Source organism: Bos mutus, chromosome 8 (genome assembly GCF_027580195.1).
Source record: "Bos mutus isolate GX-2022 chromosome 8, NWIPB_WYAK_1.1, whole genome shotgun sequence".
Classification (NCBI taxonomy): domain Eukaryota; kingdom Metazoa; phylum Chordata; class Mammalia; order Artiodactyla; family Bovidae; genus Bos; species Bos mutus.
In genome coordinates this window covers 110,223,516-110,237,379 of record NC_091624.1, presented here as the reverse complement: position 1 = coordinate 110,237,379, position 13,864 = coordinate 110,223,516, and the positions used below count along the sequence as shown (strand labels likewise).

Here is a 13,864-nt window from a genome sequence, read left to right as displayed (position 1 = left end):
GGGGAGATTAAAGTCACAGTGAGTCTGCAGATGATGTTCCCAAGCCTTGCTGAGACATACAGGCTGTGGCACAGGTGGTTTAGGTCTGGTCCTCCTGTAGCTAAGAAAAGACTTGCGGAGTCATCAGACGATGTAGCCACCATGAGCAGGGAAAGGGCAGCAGGCGTGTCACCCGCTCCCCGGTGAGATGCTACACACTCTTTATAACCTTTGGGGAAACCTTAATAAACATGGTTTGCTGACTGGAGGGCTAAAATATATCACAGCCAGCAAGCTGATTGTTGTAGATGCCATGAAAGTGGAAAGTGAAAGTGAAGTCACTCAGTCGTGTCTGACTCTTAGCGACCCCATGGACTGCAGCCTACCAGGCTCCTCCATCCATGGGATTTTCCGGGCAACAGTACTGGAGTGGGGTGCCATTGCCTTCTCCCTTACGAAGTAGAAATGATGTCAAATGTGTCCCATGTTTCAAAAAGAAAAGAAAAAAGTAAAGGAGTCATAAAGTCTGAACATCAAATTTTAATCTTGAACCTTTTCTCCAGTCTTCAAATTATTAACATGAAAAGGAATGATAAACTGCAATTTTATCATTACCCTATCGCCAAGTAACAAGCCCTTGTTACAAAGTCTCCATCTACTGTGCCCGAAAACCAACAGAAAACCCATACATTATATTATCTAAGTGATCTATTAACAGATGAAATTTTAACCAACTTCATACCAGGAATCTATTAACAGAGGTACTTCAATCACATAGCTTAAAATATGGAGAAAAGACAGGTAAAAAAGTGATCTTATCCGGTAGTAGTCTTTTTACTTCTTAAAATTTTTATAAAATACACTAATTTCCCAAAATAAAGAATATTATGACACATTGGTGTCAACTTACACACATGAAAGCTGATGGCAGCCTTTTTCCTAGCTGAAGTTCATTTCACCAAAACTTTATATATTACATGAATATCCCAGTAAAGTATTTTTTTAAAAATTCAATACACAGGAACATAATGTACAGTGTCTTATAAAAAATGGTTAATTTAGGAATGATTTCATTTCAACCACATAATATCTCTCTTTAAGACCATAAAACTGCTTGCAAGAAGACTCTCAGTCCATGTTTTGACTCCCTAGTTGCAATTCTTAAAGGTAAAAAATGAGAAGGGTTTTGTTTTTGCTTTCTCATGAGAAAACTGTGGTCACTGTTTCTGCCGCTGCCAGGCCCCCTCCCTGGCTCTGCTGTGAGGGGGCCCTGAGCCAGGCTGTGTGGCTGGCTGGGGTGGGGGCGGCATGGCTGTCACAGAGGGGCGGCGGGGGCCGTGGGCTCAGCCCACCCATGCCCAGCAGCCTGCAAGGGGCACAGCCCAGGCCTCAGCCGCCCGGGGACAGCGGCGCTCGGGGTGACCTGGGCAGACAAGGGGCTGCCCAGCCCAGCCGCACGGCCGCGGCATCCCCTGTGGCTGCTGTGTGGGGTGCAGCCCCACCCCGGGGTGGGGGGCATGGGAAGAGCCCCACGAACGCCTGTGGCCCTCACGCGGAGGCCGCCTGTGGTGACAACATGGGGTCATTCAGGGCCATCTGCAGACAGGGCGCACCCACGATTCTTCAACGTCCAGCCACTGAGCCGAGCTCTGAACACATGCTCTCCAAGGGTTGTGCTTTATTCCCCCTTCTCCTAGGAAATCGGAGACCCTCACTATTAAAGTGAGGACTGGCTTCTGGGGTGACTCCAGACCCAACCAGAAAGACAGGTGCCCACCTCGCCACCCGGGCCCCCCTCAGCGCCCTGGGTTCACTCATGGGCCCTGACTTCCCAGAGAGACGGCCAGGCGCGACAGCCGGCATCCCGGACCCAAAGAAGGGAGTGAGCCCGGGAAGGCGGGGCCGTCTTCTTAACCCTCTGAGCCACCAGGGCAGCCCGGGGGCCATCTTCTACACCGAGGGGGTCTGTTGCTCCCAACAGGGGGTCACCCAGCCTCTCATCGGCTACTGTTTCATAAATTAATAACTTCTCAAAATCATAATCCAAAGAATTCATCTATTACAGGAAAAATTCAAGTTTAAAAAAGCAAATAAATTAGTTAAGCCTTGTAAACAGTTGTCCATCTCAGCTAGGTTCCTCTGTGGAGTGAATCAGACAGCTCAAGGCAGGTGGCAGGTGACCAAGGCAAGGGGCCAAGTGCCCGCGGGCCATCAGAGGGCCGTGGAGACAGATGTGGTCTGGCCCGGCGGCCCCTCAGATGTTCTCCACGAAGCTCCCGGGGAAAAGCCCCGTCTTCCCGTTCCGCTGCAGCGTGCCCTTGAACCAGCCGTCCTCCCGCTTCTTGTGCACGAACACGATGTCGCCCTCCTTGAGCTCCAGCTCTGCCTCGCTCTGCGGCGGGTAGGAGACCACCACCCGGTGCCTGCGGTGGGGAAACAGAGATGGGTGACTGAGATGGGTGACAGAGGCGGTGGGTGACAGAGAGACGGTGGGTGACAGAGAGGCGGTGGGTGAACAGAGAGACTGTGGGTGACAGGCGGTGGGTGACAGAGAGGCGGTGGGTGACAGAGGGGCGGTGGATGACAGAGGAGTGGTGGGTGACTGAGAGATGGTGGGTGACTGAGAGGCGGTGGGTGACTGAGAGGCAGTGGGTGACTGAGGGGCGGTGGGTGACTGAGAGGCGGTGGGTGACTGAGAGGCGGTGGGTGACAGAGAGGTGGTGGGTGACTGAGAGACGGTGGGTGACTGAGAGGTGGTGGGTGACAGAGAGATGGCACAAAGAACAGACAGATGACAGACAGTCAGGCTCCAGAGCACAGAGGGAGAGATGGTACATGCGGGGAGAGAGAGTAAGTGATAGACAGACGGGGGAACAGATAGATGGTAGATGGGTGACAGAGAATAGATAGACAGATGATACAGGGAGAGAGAACAAATCAAAGATAGATGGGGGAATAGATGATAGACAGGGGAACAGATAGATAGTAGATGGGTGACAGAGAATAGACAGATGATACAGGGAGAGAGAATAAATCAAAGATAGATGGGGGAATAGATTATAGACGGGGGAATAGATGATAGACGGGGGAACAGACCGATGATGAGGGGCAGGAGGACAGAAGGGGAGGATGATGGATGAGGGAGGGAGGGGGAGCAGGGAGGCAGAGGCAGATGATAGAATGATGACAGTAGAAGTCGGGGAGGGAGAGGGAAGGTGGGGGCTCAGTTACAGCTGCTCAGAGTCAGGCAAAGCCAGCATGCATACCTCAGATGTTGACAGAGCAGGACAGAGCACAAATCTGCCTACAATGTTGGTAAAATGACCCAAACCGCTACCGTCCCCTGTTGAGTAGAGACCTGCTGTGAACAGCGCTTGGACGTGCATAAAAGTCCACAAGTGACCAAGGACTGAGCTGGATGAGGATGGGACTCCAGGGAAGCTCTTCCTTACACACCCAGCTCTTTCTGGGGCAGCTTGTCCCAAGGTTCACACAAGGAGGGGACTGGGGCCACCTGCTCAATCTGATTGCCACGGGTCTGACCTATGGTCTGCTTCTCCGAGCGTTCTCAACTCAGGGATCACTGGGAGAAGGGGTAATTATCATTTCAAGATTCCTGAAGCCTGGCTGGTTTAAGGCCAGCTACTCCCTGGCACCCCACTCCAGTACTCTTGCCTGGAAAATCCCATGGATGGAGGAGCCTGGAAGGCTGCAGTCCATGGGGTCGCTGAGGGTCAGACACGACTGAGCGACTTCCCTTTCACTTTTCACTTTCATGCATTGGAGAAAGAAATGGCAACCCACTCCAGTGTTCTTGCCTGGAGAACCCCAGGGATGGGGGAGCCTGGTGGGCTGCCGTCTATGGGGTTGCACAGAGTCGGACATGACAGAAATGACTTAGCATAGCACCCCCTGCTTCCAGGCTTGTTTCCTTCTGCAAAATTATGCTCAAGAGCCACGGAAGCCCTGGGGAGGTGAGCTGTGTCTCACTCTGTGTGGTCTCTGCCCACCTGTGTGACCAACAGAAGCCTGCACAAATGATGATCTGGGGTGCTGAGGCACGGTCCTAACGGGTGTGCGGGGGTCCCCACTCTGCAGCCTCCTGGAAACTACCCTCGCTGCCAGCTGAGTCATCCCCCCGCGCACACATGTGCAGGCCAGGTAAGAGAGGTCTCTTTCCAAAAGTCGCTGGCAATGGGCAGCCACCTGGAAGGGGTCTTCTCTCCCTACTCAAGCCTTCACGAGACTGTTGCTCAGGTGGATGTCTGGACACTAACCTCAAAAAATGCCCTAATTCAGGACCAGTCGTGTATGCCACCCGCAAAGTCCTAACTTCCAGAACTGCGAAACAATACATGTTCACGGTTAAGTTAAGCCTCTGAGTTCTGGAGTAATGTGTTACACTTATAAGTGTGGACACACCTCTCTTGCTGGCTGATGCTAATCAGTGAGTATGAAGCTATTCAAGTGGTTGAGTTTCTACGCTCATTTGGTTCTCAAAGTCAGAAAATGAACTTAGAGCCTAAACGGTGACCCCCTCCACTATTCTTGCCTGGGAAATCCCAGGGACAGAAGAGCCTGGTGGGTACAGGCTACAGGGTTGCCAAGAGTTGGACACAACTTAGCAACTAAACAACAACAACAGAGCTATAAAAGTGGCTGAGTTTCTACTCTCATTTGGCTCTTAAAGTCAGAAAACGAACCTCTAGCCTCCTAGGACTCACTCTTAACAGCACATAGAGAATGTCATGGCTGAAAAAATGGTCGTCGGAACTGAGTCTACACAACTGCCCCAACCTCATGAAACCCATCAGAGCGCAGTCCTTCTGGAAGATCACTGGTTTTACCAGCCTCCAACCCATAATGACCAGAGTCCATTTACGCGAGGACGTGAGCAAGAGCCTCAGGCTATGACTCGATTAATAAAGGCATCTCTGCAAAGGCCCAGCGGCTGCCTGGACCATTCCTAGGTGACTCTGGGCTCGGGAACCAAGTTGCCGTCCGGGGTGTTGAGCAGAAGCGCAGCACGGAGGCTGCCTGGCTGTTCGTAAGAGAGGTCCTGGGAAGCCAGAGACAGGACAGGCTGCGTCTGAGCAAGCCTGCAGGTTGTAGGGGGAGGCCTGGCCTCTCGTGAGAAGTGGGCCTGGGGCTTATGCTCAGAGCAGCTTTTGCTTGAGCCTTAATTTCCTCATCTTTGCACTAGGATGGCTGTGACCACACAGGTGTTACCAGAGGATGTGGGGACAACAGGGGTATGATGCACTCAACACTCGTCTGTCACAGAGTTCACACCCTGAGCGCCAGTTCCCACCACGACCGTGCGTCTCAGGCAAGGGATCCAGATGAGAAGGTGTCTCAGCTCTGATGCCAACAGGTTGAAGAGCCTGTGAAAAGCCATGCTGCCATCTGGGGCAGGTTAACATTTGAGCAAAGCTCCATAATTATAGGAAGAAGCACACAAGTAACTCATCATATTCAGAGCCAATCTCTGATTAAACGTATCGACCCTGGTCCTCCGCGAGCTGCCTTAAAGGTGACATGGAACAAAAGCTGTTATTGAAAAAAGTAACTAGATTAACATTTGCATTTTAGAAAATGCACTAAACCAACTCCGTCAAACATTTTCTGAACTTGAATTGCTGCCAAGCTAAGACCACAATCTTCCTGCCAAGTTCCCAGGGGAGCGGGTTTTCATGGCTGAGTGACGAGTCTCCTGGGCTGAGAGGAGCAAGAACCATGACCTTGGACCATAGGGAGACCAGTGGCTGCAGCAGAGACTCTGCTCAGATCCTGGCCCTGGCTCGAAGAGCGGTGTGCACACAGATTCCCAACAGGGACGCTCAAGACCAATGCTGGGCACAGCGGGCCACCATCTCAGGCACGGAGAAGCTTTGTAAAGTCCATATTCACTGACCCCAGGCAATGTGAGTGCAGCCATAGAGCCCAAAACCCGTTGCTCCAGCCACGACCCCTTGGGTGTTCTGAGCAGGGATTCTGGGGCGTCCCACGCCTCAGGGGCCATAATTCTCTCCCACAACTGCCATGGACCTGGGGTCCACCTTCCACATCTGCACCCCAGCCTCGCCGCTCTGACCTGTCCCACCTGAGCAAATAACCTGCCTGTCCTCCCAGCCTCCAATCTCCTCCTGTCCCCACTGCATTCTGCATATGATCAAAATACTAACTTTCTTAATTGCCAGCTCTATTTGCAGCTATTTCTTGCTCAATATTCCTTACAGCTTCCCAACTCCTTGGAGCAAGGTTACTCCCCAGTCTGGCATGTGAAGCGCTCAATGGCCTCAATCTCTCTGCAGCCACAGCTAATGGTCATCCCCATGAATGTGCACACACACCTGTGCACCGGGACACAGCCCCCAGGTACGGCCTCTGCCCCCAACCCCAGGCCTTGGCTCACACGGTCCCCTGGGGGCGCCCTCGGACAAGCCCAGAGCCCACCCATGTCCAACAGGCTCTCAAAGCCTTGCTCCATCTGCCCCGTGACTGAAGGAAACTTCATCCCTGACCAGATTCCAGAAGCCCTGTGCATGGTCCTTAGCACAGTACACATAAGAATCCTTCATAAGAATGTCCAACGACAAAAGGAAAGGTTTAATTGTATAGCAAAGTGATTTTTCCAAATGTACAACGTTCCTCAAAAAGGAATAAAATTCTGACAAAAGTTACAACATGGATGAATATTATGCTGAGTGAAATCAGTCACACACAATTCCACCTATGAGATGTGGAGACTAGTCAGACCCAGAGAGACAGAAACGAGAAGAGGGTTTGTCAGGAATTGGGGAAGGCAGGAATGGAAAGTGAGTGTTTAACAGGGTGACGAAAAAGCTCTAGAAATGGATGGCAGTGATGGTTATACAACAATGTGAATGTACTTAATACTACTGAACTGTATCCCTGAAAAAAAAATGGCACATTTTATGGACATTTTACCACAATTTAAAAAAAGATAAATTAATTTAAAAACAAATGAAGGGACTTCCCTGGTGGTCTGGTGGCTAAGACTCCCCCCTCCCAGTGCAGGAGCCTGGCCAGGGTTTAACCCCCGGTTAGGGAAGTGGATCCCACAGGTCACAACTAGAAATTCTTATGCTGCAACAAAGACCCGGTGCAGCCAGACAAATACATATTTTTAAAAATTAATGGAAAAATTAACAAAACTCACTTTAAAGCTTCTCAGCTATTTATGAAGAGCTCACCTGACTTAATTGAAATTCACTACTATGTATTGAACAAAAAAATGTTATCACGGTAAAATTCCACATGTTAAGTCTCATAGGCTTAAAATATTTGGTTAGGTTTAAGAAATATGTGTTATGCAGGGAGGCAGTTCAGATGAATGTGTTGTAGCAGACAGTTTTTTTTTTTTAAATGGTGTTAGACTTGAATTCATCTAGTTATTGTTTGAATGAGGGTGGGTGGGTAGAAGGATAACAAAATTACTGTTAGTGTTTCTTTCCTTAAGGAAAAAGATGTGAATCCCAGCCTTATTTCAGGGAAGCCTTTGAAGCTATGATGGATGTAAGTCTAAATTAAATGTATGTATGTTTCATTATATTGCTCTTAAAAGACTACTGAGGTGGCAGTTTAATTCTTAAAAACAATAAAATGAAAGCATAAATACTAAAAAAAAATAAAAATAAAAATTAATGGAAAGCTGAAAGAAATAAGAAAGCAAAGAAGACAGACGGGGAAGGAGCGAGGAAGGAAGGAAAACCATCAAAAGCTACGTGCCTCCTGCTCCTTTCGGACAAAGCCTGGGGGTGACAGAGGGCACGGAGGGCGGCTCACAGGCCCGGCCCTGAGAGGGCCTCCGCCTCTCGTGTGACCCTGAGATCTGGGGGATGCTGACCCAGGTGGAATGCAAGAAAGGGAAGCCTGCTGTATGAAGCAGCTCCACGGACACCCCCAGGGCAGTCTTTCTGCTCCGGGCTCAGGCATTCCAGTCTCTGCTTAGATGGGCACCCGCAGTCTTTCATTAGCACAAATTTCCCACTTCCTTAATTTTTTGGTCTTTCTCATGTTTTCTGCAGTTCACGCTTTTTTGTTTCTGATCTCTCCGGATCTTGCCCAGATCGAGTCCCCAGGCTCTGGGAGGCAGGGTGCCCGTTGTCCCGTCTGGGTGGCTGACCTCTACTACGGCATGTCACTAGCAAAACCAGACTTGCCTGCTTCGTAGTTTGCTTGAAGTCTGAGTGACTTACACTCATTGCTTCCTCCAGGGGGTTCACTGTCACAGCCTCAAATTAATCATTCTGTTTAAGCCCAGCTGCCTTTCTATAAATCTATCTCTGTCCAATTTGTATGTTTTCTGGTATGGTCCCTGATCAAGGAGCAGAGGTCCTTTTCCAACTTAGCAGATGGGCTTATCGGTACGTGGTTATCAGTTTAAAACCTAAACTTAAAAATATACAAAGATGACTTGCTGTGTCTACTTTATCTGTAATTTCTTTTCGTAGGAAAAAAAAAAAAAAACTGTCACATGTACTTTATTTGCCATCCCTTCTGAAATATTTTATTTCTACTTTCTCTTTGCAATTTCCTAATTATTTTTCCTCAGTCCTTCCAAAATAGAGCCTTCAATATCTGCTTTATTATCTCCGCTGTCATCAATTCTATTCCGTCCCCAGAATACAGCATTTCGTGCTTGTTTTCCTCAGTCTCTTTCACAAACACAAAAGATTCCTTCTGCTCCGCGGAGAACAGGCTCAGCTGGCACCAGATCTGCCAGCACACCTCCAGGCGCCTCCCGCCCTCCTCATAGTGTGAGACGTAAGCAGAGCTTCCCCTTCTCCCACTTGAGATTTACGGGGCAGGGTCCCACTTCAAGAGGAAATTTTATTCCTGTTGTCACTCTCATCTGTAGATGAATCCTATCTCATACTAGACTGATATTACACATTAAAAATATTTCTCTGGAACTCTAGAAGGAAAAATTCTACCAGAAGAGCACCATGCTCTTGCACTTTGTGGGGGCAGGAGTCGTGACATTTAGACTCTGGTGAATTGAGGATGCTAAGATCCTGAAATGCTTCCTAAATTAGACTGATGTGAAAGCTAACCTTCCCTGCATTTTTAGCATGAAGTACTTTTTCCTAGGTTGAAATTTTTTAAATTCCAAAAGAGGTAATCCCTAAAATACACCCTTGGAAGTTTCTGAGTAACCAAAAAATTTCCTTCCCAGTGGATAACAGGATAATAGACTGTTTTCCTATGCTACTTGCTTCCACACATTTTTCCTATTGTGTCTATAGTCAGGCAGACCCTAAGAAGCTGAGTTAGACACATACCATCACCATGGCTGTAGGATGGCAAAAAGGCCATGAGAAGCTGGTAAGGCTGGCTATTATATTCAATATTCCACTGAGCACGTGGATTATAAAAATATAAATGCGGGGCAGAAATTCTCTCCAAAGACCACTTTCCCACTTGTAAAAATGGAAATGCTTCCATAAAATACCAGGCAGAGGATCCCAGCGTGCCCTGCCCACATGATCAGCAGTAAACCCGCCTGCGCCTTGTCTGGAGGGGCAGCCACCTACGGCCCCTCCTGTTGAGATGCTCTGGACTGTGGGAGCCTTCTGTAAGCAAGGCGACCTGCTGTGAGCAAGGCGCCCCTCTGTGAGCAAGGCGCCCCTCTGTGAGCAAGGCTGGGGTGCAGAAGCTTGGAGACTGGCACACCGGGCCTCTGGAAAGAGCCAGTGCTGGGGGTGGGGGGCGTGGAGAGGTGTCAGTGCTGGCCAGAGTCTGGTGGGGAGTGGGGGGGTCTGGTACAGTGAAGCAGCCCCAGGCAGACACAGGGACACCACCAATGACAGGGCAGCGGGCAGGCTCAGCTCGCAGAGGGACTTGCACTCAGCATTGGGGGGCGAGGAACCGCCTCTGTGGCCCAGAGAGAGTAAACGAGTCACTGGACTGGGTCCAGGAGCAGAGGTGCCCTCCCTGGAGAGCCAAGAGACATCACAGGAAAAAGCAAGACTCTTGGAACGAAGGGGGATGTGAACTTGGGGCAAAACCTCAAAGCTTTACTGAGAGCCCAGTGGATGAGGGGAAAGACAGAATGGTTTCACAGGTGAGGCAGAAACACTTCAGGGTAATGTCTCATTTCAAAACTGGTTTTAGAAGGGTCAGAACTACACAGAACTATCTCATGCCCCCATAAAAGTCCACAGCGAACAGTGTACTTTGTATTTAAGGCACATGGATTGTTTAATTCTTTCCCGAGTTACTTCTGGGTAATAAAGTAAGCCCCTCAAACTGTCTGAGTGCAGGCCTCAGGTTTAGTGGGTATTTCATCTGAAATACAGAGTTCAGGTGGATTGAAGTCATTGTAAAGTATAACACTTTACAGTAAGATCTTGAATCATTAACTGAAAATACTGCCCCAAAGGCGACACCACCACAGATGAGAAACATGCTCTGTGTGAGACTCAGGGACAGGGGGACTCGAGCCTGCAGAGACAGATGGCACCTCCTCCAGCAAACGCTTACATACTTATGCTAACGTTATGGGAAAACAGTCCTCTAGTTTCCGAGTGCTTCATGCCATCTTCTCAGGCAACAGACCATGCCGCACTTTTAATTCATATGATCCGAGCAGGGTTTCGGTTTTTGTTTTTTGCTCTCGGATCGGCTTTATTTTTTTCCTAGCAGGTTTCTGTTTTATTAAATAGATTTTCTTTCCTAACACGCTCCGAGAGCCCCAGCAGCGACACAGACAGGACAGCTCCCATCTGTAAAGGTGACTCGAGGCCACAGTCACTGAACAGGGCTCACTGTTCTGAGGGTAACGGAGCCCCGTCAGCGGGTCAGCAGGGGTCGGGCCAGAAGAACTCTGCCACATTCTGGCTCAGGAAGAAGCTGAAGAGAACTCTGGGGGACGGAACACTCCAGGAGCCCTCCAACTAGCAGGCAGTGGTGTTCATAAACCTTTGATTAAAAGGGCCGAAGATGAAACGAGGGTGGCTGGCTGGCCGTGAACGAGGAGCCAAGAGAAGGCAGGGCCAGGGCTGCCGTGACCACTGCCCCATAGAGGAGAGCTCTGGAGACATGATGGAAAAGGGTGAGGATGTAGAGGGGACCGCAGAGATGGAGCGTGTCACCCGAGGGGGACAGGAGCCAGCGCCGGCTGTCACCACAGACCCCAGGAAGGAGCCGGAGACGCCGTGGGTGCCGCAGACCTGCCGGCTCCCAGCGCCCATGACGAGAACCCACCTCTCGCACACGGTGGGCCGCACCTCACTGGCCGCGGGGCCCAGGGACGAGCAGGGTTGCCGGGGGGGTGGCGCCACTGGGGCCGAGTCCAGGGAGGAGGCCCTGCGCTGGGGGCCGGGGGCCATGGTGTCCCCATCGCAGGGCCCAGGGCAGGCGCAGGGGGGACCCGGGGGCCCGCAGGACAGCTCGGCCCCCAGCTCGGCATCCAGCGTGGGTGAGGCCGGCGGTGATCCCCGCGGCTTGCGCTTGGTGGAGGCCCCGGACAGCAGCTTCAACAGCCCCTTTTTCTCTTTCTAAGAAAAAAAAAAAAGTGCATGGGTTGGAGACATGGTTCTGTTGGTAGAGTTTCAAGTTCAGATTTGAGCTTTCCAAGGGACCCCTGAGGGTGTCTGGGACTCCTGGTCCGGCTCCTGGGGCTGTGTGCTCAATGCCCTTTACCTCTCTGCGCAACGTCCACCCACCTGCGCATCTTCCCTGGTTTTGGACACTCAAGTGCTCATCACCAACCTCCATGGAGGTGGGATGAGTAGATAAAAAGGATGGGAAACCAAAATCCCACCAATTCACTTCCCAGGCTTGGCAAAGGCAAAGTAGACACTTCAGGACAAAATGGAAATTTCAGACGATAGCTTTAATTTCCTGAAATCTTCAATTCTTGTGTGCTATACTCAACTAACATAAACCCACTTGCATTTTAGTATCTTACTCCACAGCCATAGACCTGAGGCTTATCCCTCATAGGGGATGATGTCTTGATCAGGGTGAAGGGCTAAGTCATATTCACTCATCACTACGTTGATGAAATTTAACAAACTGATAATAACAGAAGTCAAACCATATCTGTTGTGCAAATACTTCTTTAATTCAAAAACAGTCATGTCCAACTCTTTACGACCCCATGGACTATAGCCAGGCTCCTCTGTTCATGGGATGCTCCAAGCAAGAATACTGGAGTGGGTTGCCATTTCCTTCTCCAGGGGATATTCCCCACCCAGGGATCAAATCTATGTCTCCTATATTTCAGGCGGATTCTTTACCAAAAACAAGTACAAAATTTGAAAAAAGCCCATCAGTATAATAAAAACATTTTATGTGTCTTTTTGCAAGCAAGTGTATAAATGAGAATTACTCCCATCAACCTCAAGCCATAGAAGCCACCTCATGGGTCTTGGTCCCCTGTGGTCTTTTCCTTTTGGTCTTGCTCTGCTAGGAAACCAGATCTAGGGCTGGATCTTCTCTGTGCCCAGACCCCAGGTGTCAATATTCTTCTGATGCCCAAAGTAATAACAACCATCATTTTAAGTTGCTTTACTAATGTGTCAACTGTGTCATCAAGTCCTCTGACTGAAAACATGGTCCGAAAATACAATAGTTGAGAGAAATAACCCTTTAGAACGCTCTCTAGGCAAACTGGGACTATTAAGATCCACTAACAGGGAAGGAGAACTATAAGCAGCCCTCAAGGAGAGAGAACACTGAGGAATTCTTCCTGAATACTGACTTAGTTCAAACTCAGTCAAATATCCCTTGGGCACGGTGGCGGGGGGTGGGGTAGGGGAGGATCCATAATAACAGAGTTCAGTTAGAGACAGTCTGGCAGAAGGAAACAAAGGTAACCATTTATCAGACGATCATCCCAGGCGGTCTGCACCACGGGCCCCATTTACCTAACGTGGCCCACAGCACTGCTAACCTGCAGGGCAGGGGCTCTTCCCATAGGGAACATCATTACAGAACGCTGAGCAGAGGTCCCTGAGCTATACATTAGGTCCTTATTAGTCATCTATTTATACGGTGGTGTGCACATATCGATCCCAATCTGTCTCTCCCTCTCTTACCTCCTGCTAACCATGTTTGTTTTCTATGTCTGCGACCCTACTCTGTGTTGTAAATAAGCTCGTTTGTGCCCTTTTTCTTTTTATATTCCACACGTAAGCAACATTATATGGTATTTGTCTGTGTCCGCCGCACTTCACTCAGTGTGACGGTCTCTAGGTCTGTCCCTGTAACTGCAAACGGCATTATTTTGTTCTTCCTTATGACTGCGTGATAGTCCACTGTGTGCATGTGCCACACCTCCTTGACCCACTCCTATGCTGACAGATACTCAGGCGGTTTCCACGTCTTGGCTGCTGTAAACAGTGCTGCTGTGAACAATGGGGTGCACGTATCTTTCTGAGTTATGGTTTCCTCTGGGCATATGCCCCGCAATGGGATTGCTGGGTCACATGGTTACTCTATTTTTCAATTTTTAAGGATCCTCCACACTGTTCTCTGCACTAGTCATCATATTTACATTCTCATAACAGTGTACAAGGGTTTCCTTTTCTTCACACCCACTCCAGCCTTCTCATTTGTAGACTTTTTGATAATGGCCATTCTGACCAATGTGAGGTGATATTAATACCTCACTGTAGTTTTTATTTGTATTTCTCTAGTAATTAGTGAGAATTGATTTTTAAAAGTTACAAGAAAATATATGCATGGCCTGAAATTCAGAAGGAAATCCTGAAGCTTCGGCTCCAAGCACACACTGTAAATCACCCCAGCAGGTGAAGGGGCAGAAGCACCCAATGATGAAGGCACTTACATGATGCCCCAGCAAGTGATGATAATGACCCAGGAAGTGGCAGAAAGGCCTCCACAAAAGGAT

At 49.4% G+C, this 13,864-nt stretch overlaps 1 protein-coding gene across 7 annotated transcripts in view; it reads right to left on the bottom strand.

Annotated features, from left to right (window-relative positions):
* Window positions 1-499: 499 nt before the first annotated feature.
* The window catches only part of SH3RF1 (SH3 domain containing ring finger 1), a 155,204-nt gene continuing 141,839 nt past the window's right edge, over window positions 500-13,864 (bottom strand). For 6 of the 7 annotated variants that reach the window (XM_070376047.1, XM_070376049.1, XM_070376050.1 and 3 more), the window contains 2 exons: window positions 11,212-11,504; window positions 500-2,402 (listed from right to left, as the gene is read on the bottom strand). In XM_070376047.1, the coding sequence (XP_070232148.1) occupies window positions 2,234-2,402; window positions 11,212-11,504 (462 nt within the window). In that variant the 3' untranslated portion in view covers window positions 500-2,233. The remainder of the gene's footprint in view (window positions 2,403-11,211; window positions 11,505-13,864) is intronic. The other variant, XM_070376054.1, reaches the window with a different exon arrangement.